General features: G+C 50.5%; 2 protein-coding genes across 2 annotated transcripts in view; one reads left to right on the forward strand and one right to left on the reverse strand.

Annotated features, from left to right (window-relative positions):
* Positions 1 to 235: 235 nt before the first annotated feature.
* Positions 236 to 2,384, reverse strand: SDF2 (stromal cell derived factor 2). The gene is made up of 3 exons (XM_074889818.1): positions 2,139 to 2,384; positions 1,837 to 2,033; positions 236 to 1,251 (listed from the first exon to the last, which is right to left on the reverse strand). The coding sequence occupies exons 1-3, from the start codon at positions 2,308 to 2,310 to the stop codon at positions 964 to 966; spliced, it is 657 nt and encodes a 218-aa protein (XP_074745919.1). The 5' UTR covers positions 2,311 to 2,384; the 3' UTR covers positions 236 to 963.
* Positions 2,263 to 24,226, forward strand: part of SUPT6H (SPT6 homolog, histone chaperone and transcription elongation factor) — a 29,649-nt gene continuing 7,685 nt past the window's right edge. Inside the window, exons 1-27 of the mRNA XM_074889817.1 lie at positions 2,263 to 2,433; positions 8,378 to 8,519; positions 9,016 to 9,168; positions 9,358 to 9,428; positions 10,044 to 10,239; positions 10,942 to 11,026; positions 11,419 to 11,692; positions 12,990 to 13,091; positions 13,597 to 13,713; positions 14,259 to 14,348; positions 14,830 to 14,972; positions 15,238 to 15,389; positions 15,888 to 15,986; positions 16,159 to 16,288; positions 16,395 to 16,545; positions 16,967 to 17,121; positions 17,718 to 17,913; positions 18,259 to 18,398; positions 18,477 to 18,594; positions 19,234 to 19,310; positions 19,487 to 19,622; positions 20,040 to 20,177; positions 20,510 to 20,677; positions 21,206 to 21,333; positions 22,409 to 22,616; positions 23,087 to 23,234; positions 23,472 to 23,614. Of these exons, the coding sequence (XP_074745918.1) occupies positions 8,411 to 8,519; positions 9,016 to 9,168; positions 9,358 to 9,428; positions 10,044 to 10,239; positions 10,942 to 11,026; positions 11,419 to 11,692; positions 12,990 to 13,091; positions 13,597 to 13,713; positions 14,259 to 14,348; positions 14,830 to 14,972; positions 15,238 to 15,389; positions 15,888 to 15,986; positions 16,159 to 16,288; positions 16,395 to 16,545; positions 16,967 to 17,121; positions 17,718 to 17,913; positions 18,259 to 18,398; positions 18,477 to 18,594; positions 19,234 to 19,310; positions 19,487 to 19,622; positions 20,040 to 20,177; positions 20,510 to 20,677; positions 21,206 to 21,333; positions 22,409 to 22,616; positions 23,087 to 23,234; positions 23,472 to 23,614 (3,627 nt within the window). The 5' untranslated portion in view covers positions 2,263 to 2,433; positions 8,378 to 8,410. The remainder of the gene's footprint in view (positions 2,434 to 8,377; positions 8,520 to 9,015; positions 9,169 to 9,357; positions 9,429 to 10,043; positions 10,240 to 10,941; positions 11,027 to 11,418; positions 11,693 to 12,989; positions 13,092 to 13,596; positions 13,714 to 14,258; positions 14,349 to 14,829; positions 14,973 to 15,237; positions 15,390 to 15,887; positions 15,987 to 16,158; positions 16,289 to 16,394; positions 16,546 to 16,966; positions 17,122 to 17,717; positions 17,914 to 18,258; positions 18,399 to 18,476; positions 18,595 to 19,233; positions 19,311 to 19,486; positions 19,623 to 20,039; positions 20,178 to 20,509; positions 20,678 to 21,205; positions 21,334 to 22,408; positions 22,617 to 23,086; positions 23,235 to 23,471; positions 23,615 to 24,226) is intronic.

Consider the following 24,226-nt stretch of genomic DNA (forward strand, 5'->3'; position numbering starts at 1 on the left):
CGGCCCCGCCGCCACCGCCACCGCGGGGCCGACCGCCCGCGCACCCGGAGTGGCCGCTGGGAGGGGCGGGGCGGGGCCGGCGCCGCGGCGGGGCCGAGCGGTGCTTTCCCGGAGTGAACGGCGGCGGCAGCAGCGCCCCGCCGGGGCTCGCACCGGGATTGGGGGACAACACACGTACCGGGTCCGCTCCCCAGGGTCCCCTCCACCCCCCCGCACAAACAGCCACACGACAGCGGAGGGTTCAGCTCTTTTATGGCCCCAGGCCCCCACCGGGCCGGGGAACGGTTTTGGGATACAGCGGGGGGGGGGGGGGGGGGGGGGGTACCGAGGCACAGCAGCCCTTCGGGGGGGTCTTCGGACAGCGGAGGGGGCTACAAGAGAAGGGTTGGGGAGTTGGGAATCTGCTCTGGGTCGGTCTGGATGTTAGCCTCTGCTTTGGGTCAGCTCTGGACGTTGGGCTCGGCTTTGGGTCAGGTCTGGCTGTTAGGCTCAGCTTTGTGCTTGATTTGGGATGCGGGCCCTGCTTTGTGCTGGATCGCAGATGTTGGGCTCTGTTTTGGGTCAGTCTGGACATTGGGCTCGGCTTTGTGCTGGATTTGGGATGTGGGGACCTGCTTTGTGCTGGATCTTGGATGTTGGGCTCTGCTTTGGGTCAGGTTTGGACATTGGGCTTGGCTTTGGGCTGGATGTAGGACATGAGGACCTGCTTTGTGCTGGATCTCGGATGTTGGGTTATGCTTTGGGTCAGGTCTGGACATTGGGATTTACTTTGTGTCAGATTTGGGACCCTGGGATCTGCTCCGCATCGAATTCAGGACATTGGGATCTGCTTCATGTTGGATTGGGGGCTCTGTGTCCTGGCGTGTGTCAGACCCATGTGGGGACAGGGGCCATCCTCCAGGTCGAGCAGCCCCAAACACCACAGGGCAGCGCCCAGAGGCTCGGCAGCAGTCTGTCTGTCCGTCACAACTCAGCGTGGTACTGCTCCACTTTGAAGACCTCGCTGGGCTGCATGAAGATGCCCTCCATCACCTTCCAGTAGTTATTTTGGCTGGAGGTGGCCATGCCGTGCACCTCCTTCTGCCCATGGATGGGCCGCCCGTACTGCTCCCCCGTCACAGAGAGGAAGACGTCGGTGGAGGCGTGCTGGAAGCGCACCTCGCTGTCCCTCGCCCAGTAGGTCCCGCTGCACACCACCGTCCAGTCGTCCAGGTAGTCACCCTCACCGGCCTCCCCGAACGCACTCACCTCCTGCGGGTGAAAAAGAGCTCGTTTGGAGGCTGGGATGAAAGGGGGGGAGGTCAGGGATGTTGAGTTGGGCCCAGAGAGCAAGGAGGGGGTCAGAGGAAGGAGCTGGGCCTTGGGGAGACGAGGAGGGACCTGGCTGGGACGGGGGCTCTGTTGGGACTTGGAGGATTTGGTTGGGACTTGGGTGCTGGGGGGGGGGATAAGGGGGAGCTGGGAGGGGCTGGGGAACAAGGTGGGACTGGTAAGGAGCCAGTTGGGACCAGGGACCAAGGTGGGGCTGGCAGGGACATGGGGGACTTAGTTGGGACTGGTAAGGACAGGGAGAACCCATCAGGGACTGGAGAACAAGGTGGGGTTGGCAGGGACATGGGAGACCTGGTCTGGACTTAGGAACAAGGTGGGACTTATAGGGACATGGGGGACCCAGTCGGGACTGGTAGGGACAGGGAGAACCTGGTAGGGACTCAGGGCACCGGGCAGGGCCCGGGTGACAAGGGGGTCGCGGTTGTGCCCAGAGAGGGGGGCTGGCCCCGAGGGTCAAGGGGGAATCCCGGTCAGGCCGGGTCCCGGGGGGTCCCGGCCGGGTACCTGGTTTCCGGAGAGCGGGGAGGCGAAGCGGTGGCTGTGGAGGTTGCGGCCGGTGCCCAGGTGGGTGAGGCGGATGGCCTGTCCGCAGCGCACCGGCGTGCCCCGCTCGCAGACGGCCGCCGTGCGGCCCCGCACGCGCCAGTAGCTGTTCCCGTCATCCGCCGCCGACACTCCGGTCACCGACTGCTGCCCGCTGCCTGCGGAGGGGGAGATCCGCGCTCAGGCCCGGCCCGGCCCGGCGGACGCGGTGCCGGTACCGGCGGGGCCGGGAGGGGGGTGTGGGGGGGTGTGTGTCCCGTTACCGGAGCCGTAGCGCACGTCGTGCGAGTGCAGACGGACGTTGTGCCTCACGTTGAGCAGCTTCACCACGGAGCCGCAGGTGACGGGCCCAGGGCCGCCGCGCACCGCCGTGCCCAGCGCCAGCACCATCAACGGCACCAACACCGGCGACACCCGCCGCCCCGCCGCCCCCATCCCGCCGCCGCCGGAAGGGGAAGTGATGCCGCTCCGCCCGCCCGGAGGTCGCCGCTCATCTGCTCCGCCCTCCTCGCTCGCCGCTGCTGCCGCCGAGGCCTCCATTTTCCCTCGGCGTCTCGGGTAAGGCCGGGCCGGGGGCTGCGATGGGCCGGGCGGGGACGAGCGGCGGCGGGGGGAGCCCGGCGAGGCCCTTGTCGGCCTCGTACTGGCGGGGGGGGGGCCTGTTGCCAGGGGAACCAGCGCGGGGCCGCTGCCAGGGGAACGGCGGGGCCGCGTTGGGCTCCGAGACCGTCGTTGGGCGTCTCCGGCGGCCCTGGGCCTCGGTGAGGGCGGCAGAGACGTCCCGGTGCTTGGCGGCGGGCTGGACCGCGGGCCCCGGTGAGGGGGGGTGAGGACCCCGGCGGCCCCTCCGCTCCCGGTTGCCGGTCGCGGGTGGGGTTGGAGCCTCCCGACGCGGGGACGCCGGTTGGGGGTCGTGCCGCAGCGGGGTGACCCGGGGAGGGGGAAGGCGAGGCGGTGGGCAAGGGGGGGGCTGCTCCCCCGGGAACGGGAGGGGGCCGCAGACACACACACACACACACCCCCGCTAGAGCGGCCTGGCTCCCCCGTGGCGGAGAGCGCAGCCGAGCCGGGGGCTACGGAGTATCGCTGACATGGTGGGAAGAGGCGGTGGGTGTGAGGGGGTGGGCATGGAGAGCATCGGCCTCCTTTCCTGGAGGGAAAAAGGGTCTGACCTTTTCTCAAGCACGCTGGCAGGCCGGATCGCCCCGCGGGTGTAATGCCCAGAGCACCTTCTTCGGTTTTGCAAACTTCTGATAAGGCTTTGCCGGAAAAGCTGAGGGGCAGAAGCCTGGGAAGGCCCTTTTGGGGATTAATAACTGACTAAAGGGTGACAAAAAAAGGTAGGGATGAATGATTGATGCTCAGAGTGGAGTGAGATGATTGTGGAGTTTCAGTCATCTCTGCTGCTTTTTTTTTTTTCTGAATATGGTGATGTGGAGAAGGAAAATTGAATCCTGAGGTGTCCAGGATAGCTAAACTGGACTGTGGGAGGTTGCAGAGACCAGATAATACTGAGTGGCTGAGTGCTGGTGTGGTAAACGAGACATGACAGCAACGGGTGTAATGAAGGTAACAAACACCGCGGCAGTTGACTCTACATCAGCTTTTACTATTCAGGAGAGAGCTCTTGGTGTCTCAGCAATTGTTTCTTTTAAAACATTGCTTCAACACCCCGCTGTAGCCTAAAAAGGATGTTTTGGGGTTGCTTTTAAAGAGCAGAGAAGACAGCAGAAAACATCATTACACTGCTACATAAATCGTTGGCAGTTTGTGCCCTGGCTGTTGCTGGCAGTTTTGGTTAGCCCATCTCAAAAGAGGAGCACTGGAAAAGGTAGGGGCAGGAGTGGCACAGGCGAGCAGGTTTCTGGGCAAGTGAAGCCTTTGTTTCTTCACCTTAGGGGAGAAGCTCGCTGACAGGAGATACGATGCAGGTGTGTGAAGTCATAGGTCAGAGAAAGCGAGGAGGGGACATCAATTTTCTGTTTCTTACAGGAAATTATGATGCAGCAGGTCTAAAATAAACAAGCGGAAGTGCTTTTTCACACAACATGCTATTAAACTGTGGCACGCTGCCACAGGATGTTCCACCGTCTGATAGAGTTAGGGAGCATTAAAACTAACAAAGCAGGTATGGGAAGTTCCTGAGCTGCAGTGGCTGGCTGGCTGGACTTCCCCTGTCACTGTGTCATTGGTCTCCAGTTGTCATTTTGCCCCTGAGTTCCTTTGCACGCCTACCACCAAGGAGGGTGAGAATGTTTGGTTTAGGTCCTGACTTCAGAAATTCATAAAACAGCTATAAAAGCACAATACAAAGCTCCATGTTGCTGATGCTGTATCAGGGCTGGCAGGCCTTGGCGGTGATCAGCCCTGCAGAAGTCCCTGCCCGTACCAAGGAGTGGCTCTGAGGAAGAGCTCAGCACTGATGGGGTGCCCATGACAGTAGTTTGTTGTACAAGCGCCTTACAGTGCTTCACAGGGGTGTTTTTGTTAGGCTCATAAGCTTCAAATTAAAAGATGCCAATACAATCTTGTCTGAATTCTGTGGTGGGACACAGCCTGAAGATCATTGCTTAGTGATTAGTGTGAAATCCACACATTCTGGCTCAACTGTGGTGCTTTTTTTTTTTTTTTTTTTTTTTAAGAAAACCAAAATTGATTTCGTTACGAGAGTTTCAGGGAGTAGAACAGTGGTATTACCTTTGCAGTTTATTTGGGTTCTTCCTAACAAGCCATTTGTTGTCACAGTCTTTTACTCCCGTGGATGTACTTGGGCTGTGCTAAAATTAGTTTCATGAGCATTTAATTGACAAAATGAATAGATTGGGCTTCCTTAGGCTCTGTGTTTTAATTGAGTCAGGTTTCCCAGATGCTTTAATCTCACAGACCTTTCTGAATCCTCTCCAATTTAACTTTTCCCTTTGACATGAAAACTGAGCGAAACTGTTCAGTGGTGGCTTTGGCAATATGGTTCCCTGGACCTAAGTGATTTTAAGTGAACTGTGAGTTGACCCATGAAATGACAGAGGTTAAAACAATCCAAACTGTCCAATAAAACTGTCCAAACCCTTTCCCTCCCCCCGCCCGAAGTTTTTTCCCATAACATATTCTGATACTTTGTAGGTACTTGCAGCATATCTCCGTTTCTAAACCTAATGAGTTAATTTTTGCTGGTGTATGATGTATAAAGCTGCCTCTGCCTCCAGCACTGTGATGTTTTGCAGTCCTGAGCAGCCAGCAGGTATCTGAATGCGTGGCCCAAGGCTTTACAGGTATTTGAGCGTCTGATTTCTAGAATTCTCAGGTCCATCACAAAGCAGCCCTTGCTCTAAAGGCACTGTCTCGCCTAACCAGGGATCAGCCCACAGCATCCGCAGCCGATGTCCAGCCTGCGCTGGCCGACCTGATCAGAGCTCTACAGTCCCAGTACTGACAGCGAAGAGAGCTCTCTGCTCAGGGTCATCCCAGTTAAAAGAAGCCGTAGACTCTGGACAATTGCCACTATGCCCTTGAGCTGAGCAAAGTGCGGACGCCCCTGGTTGAAAGCAGAGGTCGTGTCGTCGCTCAGCCCTGAGCTGCTCTGGCGTCGTTGCCGAGCGGGAGAGGCTGTGCTCGACGTGGAGGCACCCACGCTTCCCTCGCCGTGGTGCCGTCGCGGCGCTGCTTGCTGCATTGCTGTTGTCTTTGGTCCATCTTGGTCGGCGTCTAGTGGTCGTAGGATATCTTTGGGGTAAAGCTATATGTGTATATTACCTATAGGAGCCTGTCTGTGTACAGGTAAGCATGCAGAATTAGGCACAGTCTCTCTGCCTTTTTGTTGCTCCAGTGCGATCTAGTACTTGCTCCCACGCTGCAGCAATCTCTGACCCTCTCCTGGGAGTGTTGCAGGAACGGGAAAGCTGCTGTGGTGCTCCAAGGAAAGGCCTGTAGCATGATACAGCTGGGCTGGCCCAATGATCCTCAGTCTGGAAACTCTTAAAAGCCTCCCCAAGCCCCAGAGCAGGGCTTTCCCTGTGTGACCAACTGCTCGGGGGGCTCCCACCGGGCAGCAGTGCTGGTCTGAGCTCTGCCTCTGCACCTCCACCTGCACTGGCTGCAGTCTCTGCCTGCTTCCCTGTCTTGTTTTATTTCAAATTAAGGCCTCTCTGGCACAAAGGGTGGGAGAGGCACCTTTAGTCCATATCTGATTCAACATCTCCTTGGTAATAGCTACACTTGCTTCTGTTTGCCATGCTAAGTGACATCCCTTGCTGTCCTGAGGTGGATTTCACTGGAGCTGAAAACATCTGGTTTTATGGGTGTTTGGCTTGTGTGGAACCTGCTCGGCTAGATTGTTAAATGAGATGGGTTTTCTAAGTCCTAGCTGTTCTCTGTGTCTGGACAAATTTGATTTGACATGAACTGAAATTGCCAGGAAATGATAGAACAAGTGATGAGGAAGAAAGTTGGAATTGCGAGCAAAATGCTTCCCTGGCAGAGAATAGTAAAAATGTGTGTGGTGCTATGAGGAGGGGTTTTCTTTCTTGCTGGATTTGTGTGTTGGTCATTGACAGGAGAGAAATGAGGTTATCAGACTTGGAAATGCTCTAGGAAAAGCCTCTCAGCCTGCAGTTTTATGTGCGTTAATACACCCTGATGGGTACGTGTAGAAGAATAGGTGAGAAGGTGTAAAGCTGACATTCACACACAGGCTGATAAACATAACAATTCCTGTTCCTTTACTGGGTGTAGTTCCACAGTTTATCAGTGGCATTTGTTTCAGGAACACGTATTTAACTAGCATCTGTACTGCCCTCTGATGTGTTATTTCTGAGAGGGATGCTTAAATATATGTGTGCGACTTCCACAGTGTCCCCTCAAGGATGGGCTCACCCCATGCACCAAGCCAGAGCAGCAAGGTCCTGTCTGGGTGCAGACCAGTAGCCTTGGCCTGCTGCAATTTCTGCCTGTGTGGAGCATCATAGACAGATGTTGGCTACAGCTGTGTAATCTGCAGCTGACGAGTATGAGCTGCTCTCTGCTTGTGTCTGAAACCTGGCAGAGGTCTTTCCCTTGTCTTTGCGGTGGGTCTTCTTTAATGAGATGTGGCTGACATGTTTCTTTGGGTCTATTAGTATTTTAAGACTTAAAAGATTATCCAAGATTGGATTTGTACCTTGGTTTTTTTTTTCTTTAACTGAGAAATAACTCCCTGGTTTTCTCTACGTTGTGTTTGTGCGCTGGATGTGGGGATCTCGGGGCAGAACAAGAAGTCCTGCACAGGTGGAGTGTCATGGCAGAGCCTTGATCACGTTGTCCGGTGTGGGACTGATTTCCTTCAGCTGTTTATTTGCAGCAGGGAAATGATTATGGGAACATTCTGAAGTGCGTTTGTTTAGGTATCATTCTCTGGTGTATAGAATTCTTTTCTCATCTCTCTTTTTTTTTTCTTTATGTGAAATTACATCAGATATAATTTAACATGGGGGTTTTGGCTTCAGATCTGATACATCCTCTGAGCTTCTTTTTGTACCTTCACAGAGTCTGGTTCTTCCTTCTGGGCTGGCGTTTTCTCTTCACAGCCATTTGAAGAATTGATTATTTTTTTTTTCTTATATCTGACTTTTGTAAGCTTCTGTTGTTTTGGTGTATGTAAAAAGGAACTGAAAAAAAAGTTCTTTGAAAATTTCAAAAACGACAGCAAGTTTTGTAACCACAAGAAGTGGGAGGCTCAGAGAGACAGAACTTGAGCCGTGTCTTTATGGACACGCACTTGCCTTTTGCCAAGCTTGATTTATACTGCTTCCAAAAACCCCAGTTGGGGAAAAACACCAAATGAAAGGTTCTGCATATAGAAAACACCCCATTTCTGTAGTCGCTTGTTACTTCCTAATCTCTGGACAGAGGCCCTTGGCCTGGAACATGCTGGCTGCAGCTCTGGCTGTGTGGGGTGGTGGAGTTGGGCAGCCAGCAGCCCCAACCCTGCAGCACCCCCAGGCCTCTCTCTCTCTCGTTTGCTCCGTGGGGCTCTGCAGAGCCTTGCTAACAGCCTGCGATTGCAACTCAGTCAAGGCCCTCTTCAGGGTAGCTCTGGCTTCATTAACTGAGCAAGGATTAACCATATTAAGATCCTAATTAGTTGGACTGTGTGTCTAACACCGTGCAGCATCAGTAGCAGTGGGATTGCTTTTCTGGCCGCGTGGGAGGGTATGGACGGGACGAAGGGCTTTGGCTGCATGCACTGTTTCAGCCACAGCCGGGAGCTTGGCTGTGCCACGAAAGCTTCTGTGACAGGTCCTGTCCTGCTCGCTGAGACACGGGTTGTCAGGAGCTAGCAGCACTTGGCTGCTGGCTTTGCTTGCTTAATCTCTGGTGACAGGGATGTCCAGGCAAGGTGGACGCTGGGTAATTCAGGGCCTTGAGAGATAATTTGAAACCCTCTTGTCTTCTCTCCAAAACCCAGTAGGGGGAAGTGCTTGTGTTTTGCTCGCTCAGCTGATGTGATGGATGTCTCCTCTTTCCCCAGTTCCTGTGGAGCCGTGTGTGAGACGCTGCAGCCATGTCTGACTTTGTTGAAAGTGAAGCAGAGGAGTCGGAGGAGGAGTACAACCAGGATGGGGAGGTTGTGCCCAGAGTAACCAAGAAGTTTGTAGAGGAAGATGAAGATGGTGAGTCTGCCTGTCTGTTCCAAGTCTGCTGAATTGTCTGTGTGCCTCGCTGCTCTATTTTACATTCCATGACTCTGCAGATGGAGGAATAACTGCACTATAATAGCATGGCCATCTGTAGTCGATAATCTCAGCTGTTTAAATGCTTCCCTTCCTCAAAGTGCTTAGGTGGTTTTTTATATTTGGCAATAGAAAACACACTGCTTCATCCCCGTGAGGCTTGCAGTCACACAATTTGATAGTAAACCGTAAAAGCAGAGGAATTTTCCCAGTGTGACCACTCCACCTGTTCCCTCTGCAGAGAGAGCGTGAGACCACGAGACAAGAAGTGGGGTTCTGTCATGAGCAGCCAGCTGGGTTCTGTGCCAGTAAAAGCGTTCAGTGAAAACTCTGTGTGGATAGTGTGAAGGAAGATGCTGTTTGCACAGAGCTGAGAAGGAGTCTCAGCAGATAACCAATGAGTAAAATGTCTAACACTCGCTGCTCTCCACCCCAGATGAGGAAGAGGAGGAGATGAATCTTGATGATCAAGATGAGCAGGGGAACCTGAAAGGATTCATTAATGATGATGATGATGAGGAAGAGGAGGAAGAAGCTAGTGACTCTGGAGACTCTGAGGACGATGTTGGTCACAAAAAGAGAAAGCGCAGTAAGTTTTAAGATGATTGTTCATAGCAGGCCACAGCATAATGCTCTCACACTGCCCTGCCAGAGAGCAGAGCTCTCCCTCTGCCCTGGGCCTCTGCATGGGCTGGGGAAGCTATACCCTTCTCACTGGTTGATCCATTCCCAGATTAGTAAAGGGAGAGTGTAACTCATTTCTGCTTTCTTCTGTTAGCTTTTGATGACCGCCTGGAGGATGATGATTTTGACCTCATTGAAGAGAACTTGGGCGTTAAAGTCAAAAGAGTGAGTTGTGTTCCCATGCTGTTGTTAATGGTGTGGTGTATCTTAGCACGAAGGAGGGTGGGCTCCTGCCTGGAGTGAGCAAGTGGTTTCTCTGCTCCTCACCTCTTGGAAAGGCAGAGCCTAATCTTGTGCTTGAAGGAAGCAGGATCTCTCCCTGCCCAGGCAACTTGTTTCCTAGTTTGCAGAACACTTTCTTCTGGTTCCTAAAGTCTGCTGTACTCCTCCCTTCCCACCTCTGCAAGACAGTCTGAGAGGAGCCCATCTTCCAATAACTTTCTGCTGCATGGCACTAACCTCAAAGTCAGCGCAGGTTGTTATGGGCTCTAAAGCTCCTTCCGTAATGCTCACTAGAGGCCCATCAAGCCAGGCTAAGACTGACAGCATGGAAGCAACACAGGCCTGGGTGCAGCACAGTCCTCAGCAGGCAGTTACGTTGTGTACTCACTGGGCCCCGTGAACACCTGCAGCACAGATCCCGTGGGGGTGGCTCTTCTCCCTGTGTGCTCCCTCGCAGGTGCCTGCAGAGGAAGCGCAGTTCTGGCCTGGCAAAGACCACGCTGAGCTTGAGTGTCTGTGCCAGGAATTATGTGCGCTAACAAGCCTGTTTGCTTGCAGCAAAAATTCAGGCGTGTGCGAAAAATGTCTGATGATGAGGATGACGAGGAGGAAGACTATGGAAAGGAAGAACATGAGAAGGAAGCCATTGCTGAAGAAATCTTTCAGGATGGAGAAGGCGAGGAAGGAGGGGAAGCTGTTGAAGCTCCTGTTGCTCCACCAGAAGAGGAAGAGGAGGAGGAGGAAGATGAATCTGGTGAGTATGGATGGTCAGTTACATCCAAGGTTTGTCCTAGGATTAAAGCACAGGAACCAAGTTAAGACTTTCTCCGAGCTAGAAGTAACCAAAGGCTGTAACCGCCCTGTCGTGGTAAAGCTCTTGCTGGTCTGATTAGTCCAGTCTTTAGATTTAGATGTTTCTGGGTGGCAGGTTTAGTTTGTCTGTCTAAACCGCTTTGTCCAGAAGCACATTATGTGTGCTGAGGTGTTGAACCGTCTTATCTAAGCTGCCTCCAAAATGGAAATGCTTCAAAGGAAGGAAGTCAAGGCACTTCTCAGTACGTAATAGCACAGTGCATCCCTGCCCTGCTTCTCCCCTTCAGCATCAGCCCATCACCACTGCTGGTACCATACTGAAAGAGTTTCAGGAATTCTTTGTCTACTGTCCAAAGCAGCAAGGCCTTTTCTGACTGCATTTTCAGTGGACTGAACTGCAGATAGTTGCCAGATGGCTTTGCCTGTGTTTGGAAGTTCGTTCTAGCTTGTTATTGTGGTTCAGACTCCTGGAATGTCTGAGGTTGGTGTGGGAGATGCTGTGGGTAGCTGGGCAGACTGACAGCCAGCGGCAGCCCAGGTCTGTGGTGGAGGCTCATAGCTGCACTGGCTGAGCTGAGCTTTGTCAGAGGTACCAGTTGAATATGGAAATGTACTGACCAGTAAATTACTTCTTGATGTCCAGACATTGATGACTTCATTGTGGATGACGATGGACAACCTCTGAAGAAGCCAAAATGGCGAAAGAAGCTCCCTGGATACACAGATGCGTAAGTATTGATTGGAAATTGGCCTGGAGCCTCAAAAACAGTCCTCAGCTTACTTGATTCTTGCAACTGCAGAGTGATTCAGCTTGTGGTTGGATACCGCTGGTCTCTTTCCCCAAAGGAACCTGGTAAATTTAAACATGGGACTTTAACTCTGTGATTTCTTAAATGTCTGACTCCTTCCTTTCTCCCCTGGGTTTTTAACAGGGATACCAAAACCAGTCCCTTAAGAGAAGTATTTGCATGTAAAGCTCAGACTTATGTACCTATCTGTGATTTTTTAGCCTAGATGCAAAAGTAAAGCTTAGACTTAGGTTCTCTGGCCTCCTCTGTGTGGCTAGAAAAATGTTCTGTGAACTGCATCATGGGGCTGAACAATAGTTTTTGCCTTCCAGTGCTTTACAGGAAGCTCAGGAAATCTTTGGTGTGGACTTTGACTATGATGAGTTTGAGAAGTACAACGAGTACGATGAGGAGATGGAGGAGGAATACGAGTATGAGGATGAAGAAGCCGAAGGGGAGACCCGTGTACGACCCAAAAAAACTGCCAAAAAGCGTGTCAGTCGCCGTAGCATCTTTGAGATGTACGAGCCCAGTGAGCTGGAGAGCAGTCACCTAACAGACCAGGACAATGAGATCCGCATGACAGACATGCCCGAGAGGTTCCAGGTGAGGGAAGAGGGGCAGGTATGTAGGCAGAAATCATTTCAGCTCCCACCGAGCACAGCAGGCCTGGGACCTGCAGGCCAGCTTTCTCAACTGGCTGCTGGCTGGATTTTGGCATATGTTTTTTTTTTCCCCTCTTTGAAGATCCCATCTGGCAAATGTATAGGTTAAAACTCCACATTCGAGCACAGCGGTGGCATTGTGAACTGCTCTGGCTGTGCAAGCCCGGTTTTAGCACGGGTCTAGTTTCTCTTTTGGCCACTGGGTGCCAGTGTTGCACTCCTGGGAGTGGTGCAGGGCTTGTGCTCTACTGAGATGTCCTTTATGCTAAATGCTGTTGGTAATCCCATCAGTTGTATCTCTGGATAGCAAGAGCGAAGCTGCAGTGCTGGAGAAGGTTTGCTAGGGCTTTCTAGCCTACCTGTGTGCCAGCCAACATGTAACTGTTCTGTACAAGGTGTTTCTGTGACGCACTTTGATCCGAGCGATTGGGATTTACACCACTCTCACTGTGGAGTCCTGTTTGTGCAGCTAGGAATCATTCTGATATCTCATATTTTGGTCCTGATTTTGCCCTGTAATCAGGTTTTCTCTGAACAGTCCATGCTCTTTTATCTCCCTTAAGTGTATGTTAATGTAATTCTGTGCAGAGGCTTGTTACCCTCCTTTGTAAAATGGGAAGTCTGAAGCTGCCAGCTTTTCAGAAGGACCTTTTTTCCCATGCCAGTGTGCACAACACAAGGGAACGCTGTGTGTAATGTCTTCTGGCCATACATGGCCTGTTCAGACATTCTGTTGTCTTCACGGATGTCAGTGATGATTAGAGCAGGCCTTCTGAGAGAGAATTGTCTGGGGCTAAATGCTCAGAGAGGGTTTGGAGCTGCTTTATGTTCTGTTATTCTATGGCTGTAGCAAGAAAAGTGATAACAAGCCTAGAACAGGCACAGATAGATGGGAACAGAGGATGTAGCTGCAGAGGGTTTGGGAGGCTGGTAGAAAGTGGGGGTACCCTGACTTGATCATCATGGAAGATGTCACACCATTGCAGGCCTTTCCACCAACCTTTGACGGAATTGTTAGCTGCCTTTACCTTGGTGTAAAGCTGGTGCAGGTTTCCTGTGTGCTCAGAGAATGCAGACATTGAAGTGCTATCCTCAGCAAAGGCCTGTGGGTGTGGGAGGTACTGAGACCCCATAAGCAACCTGCAGCTCAAAACAATAATTTCTAGGCTTCTTGAAGACGTGGTGGCGCAAGCCCTGGTCTTGCACATGCCTCTGCTCATCCTCTTGTCTTTTCACAGTTGCGGTCCATCCCGGTGAAGAGCGCTGAAGATGATGAGCTGGAGGAAGAAGCTGACTGGATTTACAGGAACGCATTTGCGACACCCACCATCTCTTTGCAGGTAAAGGACTATGCCTGGGACTTCTGTCCTAAGAGGGCTTGAAGGTGCTGCAGATTTCCAGCCAGGAGACATTGTTCTAGGAGTCTGCTCAGAGGAATGTGTTGCCCAATATACCTTTCTTTCTGGTTTTCTGATTTTTGACCAGGTCATTTAACATACACGTCTTCATTTTTGAATCCATAAAACAGGGCAAAAAGGAACACCAGAGAAGCTGCAAGAATAATTGTCAAGAATGATTGAAAGATCTCTAAGCCACTGTGCACTCAAGGCTAAACTAGTATTAGCCATGATTTGCTTTTAATTGTCACTTATCATAGCCAGGTGCTGCTTCTCCATTTTCCTTTAAGCCAGTCAGGGCTAGGATGCTTTTCTGTGGTCTAAAATCAGAGTGTGTACCTAAGCCTGCGTCCCAGCTAACAAACTGATCACCGTTCTCCAGCTTTAGCCTGGGCTGGTCTTTTAGGGGGTCAGCTCAGGAGCACAACACTGTGTTTCTCCTTTTTAGGAAAGTTCTGACTACCTCGACCGTGGACAAGCCAGCAGCAGCTTCAGCCGCAAGGGACCTAGCACCATCCAGAAGATTAAAGAAGCCCTGAATTTCATGAGAAATCAACATTTTGAGGTAATTCACAACTCGGATTCATTGCCAAGTATAAGGTGTGAGTTGCTGTCTCCTTATCCAGGATTAGCAGAGGGGCTGCTTGGAAGCATTTAGAGCTGCAAGCTAGAAGGGGCTGAGATCCCATACCTGGGTGCCTCTCCTGTGACAAAATGATGCTTCTTTGGAAAGTGCAGCTCATCTCACATGAGCTGTGGCAATGCAGATTTTTAAGGCCTGTTTGATGGGGCTGCTATCGTTGTTTTTCCCTGATGCTGGACAAATGGATGCCAAATGAGATGGAGGAATTTCAGAGTATCCTGAGCCTTGCTTGGTCCATTCAATCTATTCTCTGAGGTGTTGCCTGATGTTGCAGAAGCTCTTTGGTCTACGTGATGTATTCTTTGGTGGAGTGGTCTCAAGAGCCAGGGTGTGGCTTGGTACATCTGCCGCACTGCTGCCCCATTAGCTTGTTCTCCCACACAGAACAGAAGCATTCTCTGGACTCCTGGCTGCCAGGAACAGCCCGGTCTCCTGCTTAGTGGTGATGAGTCTTATTTCTGACCCAGGTCCCATTCATCGCCTTCTACAGAAAGGAGTATGTGGAGCCGGAGCTGCACATCAACGACCTGTGGAGGGTCTGGCAGTGGGATGAGAAGGTGAGGAGTGTGTTCACGGCTTGTCGTCCCACCAAAATTTAGCATGTCTTCTCACCTAGCCTGGTACTTTCAGCAGATTTTGTTTTGGCCATGGAAACCTTGTGTGCTTTTTTTATCCATGCTTTTTTTGCATGTTTGCTATCATGTGGTGATAAAGGGTTATCTGACAAAAGAGGATTCAAAACAGTCCTTCCCCTTTACCGAGTTTTTGTGTAGTGACCTTTCCTGCAAGGAGTGCAGATTTCTACTATCAGGTAGATCCAAGCTTTTATTTATTTTTTTTCCTGTTAATATAATCCATCTCTGAGATGAGACATGCCATGTGTGTTACATCTGGGCTTAGCTGTGGATGAAGACTTTGATGATTATTTTTATATGACAAATATCCCAAGGTCCTGGGAGCCCCTGTTTGGGAAGGGAGGAGACAGATGTAACACACAGCTATGGTGCATTTCACTGGAAATCTTTGTTCTCTTATTAGTGGACCCAGCTGAAGATCCGCAAGCAGAACCTGACACGTCTGTTTGAGAAGATGCAGGCCTATCAGTACGAACAAATCTCTGCTGACCCAGACAAGCCCTTGGCAGATGGAATAAGGGCCCTGGATACTACTGACATGGAGAGGTACGGTGCCGTGACTTTCTCATATTCATTCCAAAACGACTTAAAATGTGCATTAACTTGCACAAACAGCACAGGCTCTTTGGCCACTGCAGTGCGTTGACTTTAGCCTCCCCACAAAACCAGTAATGAGAAATATTTAAAACTGTTTTGGAAGATGAGCCCAAGCGCTCCTTCTGCCTGACCTGTACCAGAGCAGGTTCCTTGAGTGCTCTGACCACGGCTTAACTGCAAGCAGGGTGTAACGTGCTGGCTTTGCATGCCGTAGGCTGAAGGACGTGCAGTCCATGGACGAGCTGAAGGACGTGTATAATCACTTCCTGCTGTACTATGGGCGAGACATCCCCAAGATGCAGAATGCTGCCAAGGCTGCTCGAAAGAAGCAAAAGCGTATCCGAGAGGATGGTGAAGAGGAGGAAGGTTTGTCCCCAGATTTAATTGTGGGCTGGTTGAAGATCCTGGTTCAAAAGAATAGTAAGAAAGTCTGTTGAAAAGCCCATGTGTTTGCACAGAGCATCTCTGCTCTTCACTTCTATCTCAAGTCAGTCCCAGGTCTTCCAGGTAACTCTGAAAATTTTTAAAGCTTGCCACAGAAGGTGCTGCTTTCTGATGGACTGAATACCACCCCTCGTGGCAGGGGCCAAAGCAAGGATCAGCCACCTTGATGTATTTTTTTAATGTGCAACCCAGAGATACTGCTATTAAAACTGCAAAAGAGGGAAATAGACAGCGTTTTCAGGGTGTTTTTCTAACCCTGAATAATTTTAAGGCTACTGTGACCTTTGAGATGCATTTGTGAAGTTTAGGGACTCTGTTGCACACTGTAGGTTGTGTTTAATCCCTTGCTGTGCTTCTGACACACTGCAGCTGTCTGGATGCCTCTGTAAAGAGGCCTTGCTAAACATATCCTTCCCATAGGTGAAGGGGAGGACGCAGAAGATGATGAGCAGAAAGGGCCTGAGCTGAAGCAGGCTTCCCGTCGGGATATGTACACCATCTGTCAGACAGCTGGGCTGGGTAAGGGCTGTGCTCTGTCATGCTGAGCTTGCCGTGGCCTAGATGCATGCTGTTCTGAGTGGTGGGGCTTACCTGTAGAGAGAGGACTGATAGTTTTCCCCAGTATAATCTACAGTACCCTTGTCCTCATCATTTTTGTGTTTTTGTTGTTGGTTGGGTTTTTTTTTACCAGATGGCCTAGCTAAGAAGTTTGGTCTGACACCTGAGCAGTTTGGAGAGAATCTCCGAGACAGTTACCAGCGTCACGAGACAGAGCAGTTCCCTGCAGAGCCCCTGGAGCTAGCCAAGGATTATGTGTGTAGGTCAGTGGCGGGGGATCTTCATGGAAGTCCTGGAGATGTGACACAAAGGAGGGGATCTGGGGCCATTCTCAAGTCCTAAGCCTGTGTGTTGCCTTTTTGCTTTTAGTCAGTTCTCAAGCCCTGAAGCTGTGCTGGAAGGAGCCCGGTACATGGTGGCTTTGCAGATAGCCAGGGAGCCTTTGGTCAGGCAGGTTCTGAGACAGACTTTCCAAGAAAGAGCTAAAATCAACATTTCACCAACCAAAAAGGGGAAGAAGGTAAGGAAGGGAGGTCTGACTCTGTGGGTCAGTTCAGGGAAGGATCTAAATAACATACAAATGGTCATTTTTGCATCTGAAGACTTCTCCCATGTCAGTGGCAACTCTGAATAAATCTCAGAGCAGCATGTGAGCTGGACTGTTGCAGAGGCCAGCTCAGCAGCATGCTGCATTTTTAGTCTTGGCATTTCATCAGACCCGATTCTTGCTGTTGAGATGTTGCCTTCAATTAGTGGAGCAGTCTCTGTTTCTCTGGGACTGGGAACAAATTCCACTGTGTCCTGCTGGGGAAGGAAATGCAGACTGGCAGGCATAGGGGTGAGGGGATATTGAATAAAAACCATTGTCTGCTACTGTATACAGAAGGGTCTTTCTTCATGAATGCCCTACATGCATGCTGATTGTCTCTCCTCTCTCCTAGGATATTGATGAAGCCCACTATTCCTATTCCTTTAAATACTTGAAAAACAAGCCTGTGAAGGAGCTGCGAGATGACCAGTTCCTAAAAATGAGCCTGGCAGAGGAAGAGGGACTGCTCACTATAGATATCAGCATTGACATGAAAGGAGTGGAGGGGTGAGTCCTCACTGACTGTGCCACCCATGCTTTGGCAAACCTCATTCATCCAGTGCTGCCGTGCTGTTAGAGCTCCTCTCTATCCCAAACTCCTCCTGGAAGTCATGGTCTGGTGGTTTCCTGCACCTTAAAGTCAAGCAGCCTCTCAAGGTCTTGCTTTTTTCTTCATCTTAGTGAAAACTTTAGCAGACAGATGTCTTATTCATTTGAAGGCAAACTCTAAAGCCTTTAGGATTTTTGTGAAAGATGATGCTTGTTTCCCAGCCACCCTCATGGTGTTTTCCTTGGTTCCTTCCCTGCACATCTAAGTAGCCACCTGTGATATGGGTGTGCTAGAGTGGCTGTGGGCTGCCCGGTGTTGCACTGATCAGCCCTCTTTGTGCTGCCAGCACAGCGTTCAGCTGCCATCTGTCTGGCAGCATAGCTTCTGCAGCTAAAGGGGTGTTTGATGGGAGGATTGGCTCTTCCCTAAATTTTCCAGGCAGCTCCCTGAATTTGAGGTGCTGCTATCACATCCCTGTGCAGGAATCTGCCAGTGGTGGTGTCAGTGCAGGCGTTTGGAGCCCTTCTGTATCTCCTCCTCTCGTTTCTTGCAGTTACGGTAGTGACCAGACATACTTTGAGGAAATCAAACAGTTCTACTATCGGGATGAGTTCAGCCACCAGGTGCAAGAGTGGAATCGGCAGCGGACGATGGCCATCGAGCGATCTCTCAACCAGTTCCTCTATGTGCAGATGGCTAAAGAGTTGAAGAACAAGCTGTTGGTGGAGGCCAAGGAGTATGTCCTCAAGGTGAGATGGGGGACGGGTGGGTTTGAGTCAGAGCTGGGGTTACAAATGCTAACAGTCCTGCAGCGTGCTGAGGACGGCTGCTGACAGGCCATATACACGTGCTTGGGGAGGAGGAGGAGGCAGGCAGGGGCCTGAATCTGGTTCTTTCCCAAGAGTGGAGAGAAAAGCAGGTATCTCAGTGGGAGGGAAGATGGGCTCCATGGTACTGGAGAGCTGGTCCCAATCCTGGTGGAATATACGGTCTTGTTGCCTTGAGCAGTCCATGACCTGTCTGGAGGAGGGCTGTGCCAAAGTACCTGCAAGTGGATTTTTCTCACTCCTCTCTCCCCTTCTCTGTTCTACCAGGCTTGCAGCCGGAAACTGTACAACTGGCTGAAAGTAGCTTCATACCGTCCTGATCAGCAAGTGGAGGAGGATGATGATTTCATGGATGAAAACCAAGGAAAGGGGATTCGGGTGCTAGGCATTGCGTTTTCCTCAGCCAGGTAGGAGGAAAGGAATTGCTTCTGGATCCATGCACAGCTTTAGCAGTCCTCCATGTCTGAGTGATCTCTGTTTTGCAGGGACCACCCTGTGTTTTGTGCCCTTGTTAATGGAGAAGGTGAAGTTACAGACTTCCTCCGATTGCCTCATTTCACAAAGAGGAGGAACGCCTGGCGTGAGGAAGAGCGGGAGAAGAAGGTGAGCCTTAGTGCAGGGATTGTCGAGATGAATGTCTGCACATTTGGTTTTGGGACTGTGCGATCCACTGTGGGCTGGAGAGGAATAGTCAGTCTGGAGACAACTCAGGTCTTGTCACTCTGGCACTCAAGAACACTGCCTTTTTGCCACCCTGTAATTATTCTGGCAGAACAGCTGCTTCCAGTTAGGTTCCAATTCATCTCTTCTGTGCCTCTTAGAGCGAGTGGCAGGGCCTTGACTTTCTTGACTTCTGCTGGTTGGGGATTTGTGAGCTGCTCTGGTCACAGCTACAGAATTTCTCCCCTTTCCCTGATCACATTATAATAGTTGAGAGACTGTGGGACATACTGGAGCTTGGGGCAAGCTTTTGACTTCCATTCCCTACTTGCACAGATTTCCTGTAACACTAGAGCATGATGCCATCAGTCTTTTCTCTGCAGAGCTTTCCTGTTTGTCCTTACAGTGTGTCAGGAGCTGCAAGGCCAGCCTGCGGAAAAGCCATGTTCATGTCAGGGTGGCAGATCAGGGTGGCAGTGGGGGAGGATTTGCCCTGTGAAATGGGAACCCAGTACTGGTAGCTAGCTCAGTACAGAAACCCTCTAGCTTTTCTGCTCTGACCTGTCTCATTTTCCTTTCCAGGCCCAGGATATTGAAACCTTGAAAAAATTCCTCCTGAACAAGAAGCCTCATGTGGTGACAATTGCAGGCGAGAACAGGTCAGTCTTTGTGTTCCTTCTACTTCCCAGTCTCTTCGCAGTCCTTTCCTCATGCCTGTCCACATTTCACTGTTTCTGTCCGTAGCTTGAGGTGACCTGTTGGGGTTCTCTCCCTAAGTGGTTCCAGGACCCAGCTTTGTGCTCTCCCCTCAATCCCCTTGGCCGTCTCTCCCTAGGGATGCTCAGATGCTGATGGAGGATGTAAAGAGAATTGTTCATGAGCTGGATCAAGGGCAGCAGCTGTCCTCTATTGGAGTGGAGCTGGTGGACAATGAACTGGCCATTCTCTACATGAACAGCAAGAAGTCTGAGGTGAGCCTTCTAAGCTATCCCTTAGTCTTTTGCTCATTCATGCTGTCTCATTCTCCATTTGTTGTGCTGGCCCTGGCTTGTCATCCACTGCCTCATGTGATCCATTTAGACAGTGACGTACTGGTCTTTGGATCAAGGCAAAACCTCTTATTTAGGCTTCCCTGAAGAGATCAGCACCAGCAGATGTACAAAGTAGATACTGATGTAGTCTGAAGTGAATCTTGCTCAGCTGGGTGAATGAGGTTGTTTCATTCCTTGTTGCAGCAGAGCTCCTGGGAGCCATTGACCTCAGCTTTCTTTCCCCTGAGCACCAAATGCTTCCCTTGTTCCAATCCCTGTCTGATGTGTCTTTGCTACTTGTCCTACGACGTGTGAAAACACCGTTAGGGTTTTCCCTGATTCTCTGGCCTCTTGCAGAATGAGTTCCGGGATTACCCACCTCTGCTGCGTCAAGCCGTCTCCCTTGCTCGTCGCATTCAGGACCCCCTCATAGAGTTTGCCCAGGTCTGCAGCTCCGATGAGGATATTCTCTGCCTGAAACTCCATCCTCTGCAGGTAACTTTTCTTTGTGAGATCCTTGGGCAAGGAAGATCCTTCTCTGCAAGAGAAAGTGGCCTGGGGGGTCTGGGACAGTTTGCTGTCTAGGAAAAGTATTCCAAGATGAACTGGTGCAAGTTCTGCCTGATCTGTGCCATATTCAGGGTAGATGGCGCCTTTTTTTTACCTCCTTTAGCTCATCTGCCTCCTTGCTTTTAGGCTGTTCTCAGGGGTAACTGTGAAGTGCAGTACAGCTCCTGAGAGCCAGTGTGTTGCGTTTGGCTCAGCTCGCTTATAGCAAAGTGTTGCAAGCATCTCTGTGCGAGGCCGACACCTCTCCTTTCTTTCAGGAACATGTGGTGAAGGAGGAACTGCTGAATGCCCTCTACTGCGAATTCATAAACCGTGTGAATGAGGTGGGAGTGGATGTCAATCGGGCGATTGCTCACCCTCACAGCCAGGCTTTGCTGCAGTATGTGTGTGGCCTGGGACCACGCAAAGGCACTCATCTGCTAAAGGTAAGGAGGCTTCTGTCTCTGCCTACAAAAACAATGCACTGGCAATAATGTGCGAGTTGGCCTGACGGCAGTGCTGTCAGGAGATGAGTCAGGGTCCCATGTGCCAGATGCAGCTGACAGCTCCGTTGACACGTGTTTTAGTATGTGTTATCTCCCTGCGCCTAACCCCGAGGCTGTGCATGGACTCACGTCCTTGATAAACCCAAGTGGCTCAGCAGATCTGTCAATCCTAGCTAGCTCCTGAACCCTCAGGAACAGATGCACTCTTACAATATCAAGACGCCCCCATACTGTAGAAAACACAAGGCAAAAAGCCAACGCTTTTCCTGAGAGTTGGAGCTATTCCATGTGAAGTCATCTTCTTTCATACAACGTTGAGACACAAGCAGGGGGCAACAATTTATGGATTGTGATGGGCTTGATTGTCAGATGCTTTGAACGCTGCTGCGTCCAGTGTGAGTCCTCTGCTTTTCCTGGAGAACCCTTGTGTTTGAGTGGCAAGGTTTATGCTGTTACCTCTCTCTCCAGATCTTAAAACAAAACAACACACGTCTGGAGAACAGGACCCAGCTGGTTACGATGTGTCACATGGGACCCAAGGTGTTTATCAACTGCGCTGGCTTCATCAAAATTGACACAGCGTCGCTGGGCGACAGGTGGGTATTGGGCTGCATTCCGTGTCGTACAGGGTGTGGAGTTAGCACGAGCAACAGGCTGAAGCAGTCTTGTTCCGTGGAGTCCATGTTCCCAGGAGTTTCTGTGTGGCCCCTCTGATCACTGGCCAAGTTCAGCTATTACTGGTTATTAATCTCATTCTTAAGGGCAGCTAAACTTGTACAGCAATATGAGCTGCAGAACATTAATTATATAGCTTACTATGGTTTGAAAGACTCTTTGTGGTCAAGAGGAACTACACTGAAAACAGTTGTTCCCTAACATAGTCATCATGCATGACCGTCAGTAACCCATGTGCACTTTTGCTTAGTTTCTGCCTTGTCCTACCATCAGTATTTTATTTTTCTCAAGTTTCAAACTTGAGGCATAACTTGTCAATTTAGCTTCCTCTTAAACTAGTAGCAACACTTTGTAGAGCATCAGGTTACTGGTAACTAAATGAGATGTGTTTGGAGGACAGCAGTAACCTAGTTTCTAAATCTCTGCCTTTTGCACGGAAGGGTCACTTGTTGGAGACGTGCTTTCTCTGGGGCTGGCACAGTGTCCTTTTTGCCTTTGAAAAGTAGTCTGAGAAAGGACACCTGGCTGGATCCTTACGCTGAGTGATCCAATCCTGCTAGGTCCCTGATTCTTGCAGGATACAAGTCCCAGAGATGCAGGGGGCAAAGTGTAGCCTCATCCAAACAGCTTGATGCAGATGGCTACACTGCCAGTTGGCAACACTTAAATTGTTTGAGGAGAGAAACTGTAGAAAGCTGTGTGCTCATAGAGCAGCTGTAGTACACAGAGTGATCCAATCTACCTAGCATCCAAAATGCCTGGCTGTTTCTTTGCAGCGCAGGAGCTGCAGACTGGAATTTGTCATGTCTTGCCTTGCCTCCTGTTGATAGAGCAATGAAGAATTCATTGTGTCCTTTTTAGAGGAGTTTGTTCCACGGAGAGCAGCGGTGGCAAAGCAGCCACGCAGCCAATCGCGTGCGTTAGTATTGAGCTGAAGGAGGAGACGCTGGAACCTTGCAGAGTCCTTATCTGAATGTTGCTTTGGTTTTATTTCAGTACTGATTCCTACATCGAAGTCCTAGATGGGTCTAGGGTCCATCCTGAAACCTATGAATGGGCAAGAAAAATGGCAGTGGATGCCTTAGAATACGATGAGTCGGCAGAGGACGCTAATCCCGCAGGAGCTCTAGAGGAGATCTTGGAAAACCCCGAGCGTCTGAAAGACCTGGATCTCGATGCCTTTGCTGAAGAACTGGAAAGACAGGTGGAGTGGGCGTTCCTGGTGCTGAGAAACAGGGGGGTAGCTCTACTGCCCATCTCAGTTTCTTATGTTTTATAGCTGGTGACCCTTATCCTTTTTAGGAGCTGAGCGTTGAGCTGTTGCCGTTGTAAAATGTATAAACAGCCGTGATGAGTATTCAGTGTCTGACAATGGCATGTAGTAAAAGCTTACAGGAAGTACATTTGGGGCAGAGGGGAAAGGAGGCAGGAGACAGTGATTAGACTGTTTAAGCTGTTTTCCCTGAAATTATCTTTACTTTTTTCTGAATGTATTAGTACTTTTGACCTCAACATCCTGTGACTGAGCTCCACGGTTTGACGGTACCCTGCGCATTCCTCTTTTTAACATTTGCTGTTTGATAAGTTCCTTGAGTTCTTTCCTAACATATACTGGATTCCCTACCCACCTCCTTCCTGCTGCTCATGGCTTTTTAACCTTTGAATGCCACACAGGGCTACGGTGACAAGCATATCACTTTATATGACATTCGAGCTGAACTAAGCTGCAGGTACAAGGACCTGAGAACCCCATACCGTTCTCCAAACACAGAAGAGGTCTTCAATATGCTGACCAAAGAAACTCCAGAGACTTTTTATATAGGTACATCCCTGTTTTCTGTCATCCTAAGTTTACTTAGGATGTGTAAAGGCGCGGGGCAGAGGTGAGCATGATGTTGGGACGGTGCTATGGTTGCATGTATGTGAAGCAGCTTTTCAAGTACCTAGGTAGTCTCCTAACACTTTCATGCACGACTACCTTAGATCGAGGGAACTGCCCAGCCCTGTAGTTGGCTTTCAGTTTTTCATTCTTTCCTTCTCCTCTCCCATCACACCACAGGTAAAATGGTCATCTGCAACGTGACTGGGATAGCCCACAGGCGGCCACAAGGAGAAAGCTACGACCAGGCAATACGGAACGATGAAACTGGCCTTTGGCAGTGTCCTTTCTGTCAGCAGGATAACTTTCCAGAGCTCAGCGAGGTGGGGCTGCTTCTCCTAATGGGCCTGCTTTTGTCAGGAGTCTGCTGTCGGCAGGCTTCGGCATTTTGTAAGGTTCTTGGGAGATAAGGTATCGGAGCCAAGACTGTGTCTGCAGTGCCCCAGGATCCCAACCTGAATGTGGCCTTTGGCTGCAAATATAATCTGTTCCACTTTTGACTAATTGCCTCAGTATAGATTTGACAGGTCCTTTATGGCTACGTTATGGATTTTGGTGAACTGGGCTAGGAGTGGAATAGACCTGGGGCTAAGCTGACCAGTTCTTCACAGATACATAAAGCGGGCTTGTTTGTGGTCTAGAATTGTGTTTTACACAGAGAAACTGCCCACAACACTGAGAACAGAAGGTTGTTCTGCCACCTTCTCAGTTTTAAGAACATATCTGGACTCCCTGCTGCTTAATGCAGCTGTACTGTAGGTCTCTTCTAAACACTGCTGAATTCCAGCCTTGGTAATCCGTGACTTTAAAACCCTGTAGTGTTCATTAGAAACCAGCCCTAGCTGCGGGCTTGTGTTCAGGGTCTAAAAATGTTCCGACCTTCCTGGTTGCAAAGCCCCATAAGCTAAGCAGAACCAAAGTAGGAAGATTGCATT

This window comes from Strix uralensis, chromosome 20 (genome assembly GCF_047716275.1).
Source record: "Strix uralensis isolate ZFMK-TIS-50842 chromosome 20, bStrUra1, whole genome shotgun sequence".
In the NCBI taxonomy this organism is placed as follows: Eukaryota; Metazoa; Chordata; class Aves; order Strigiformes; family Strigidae; genus Strix; species Strix uralensis.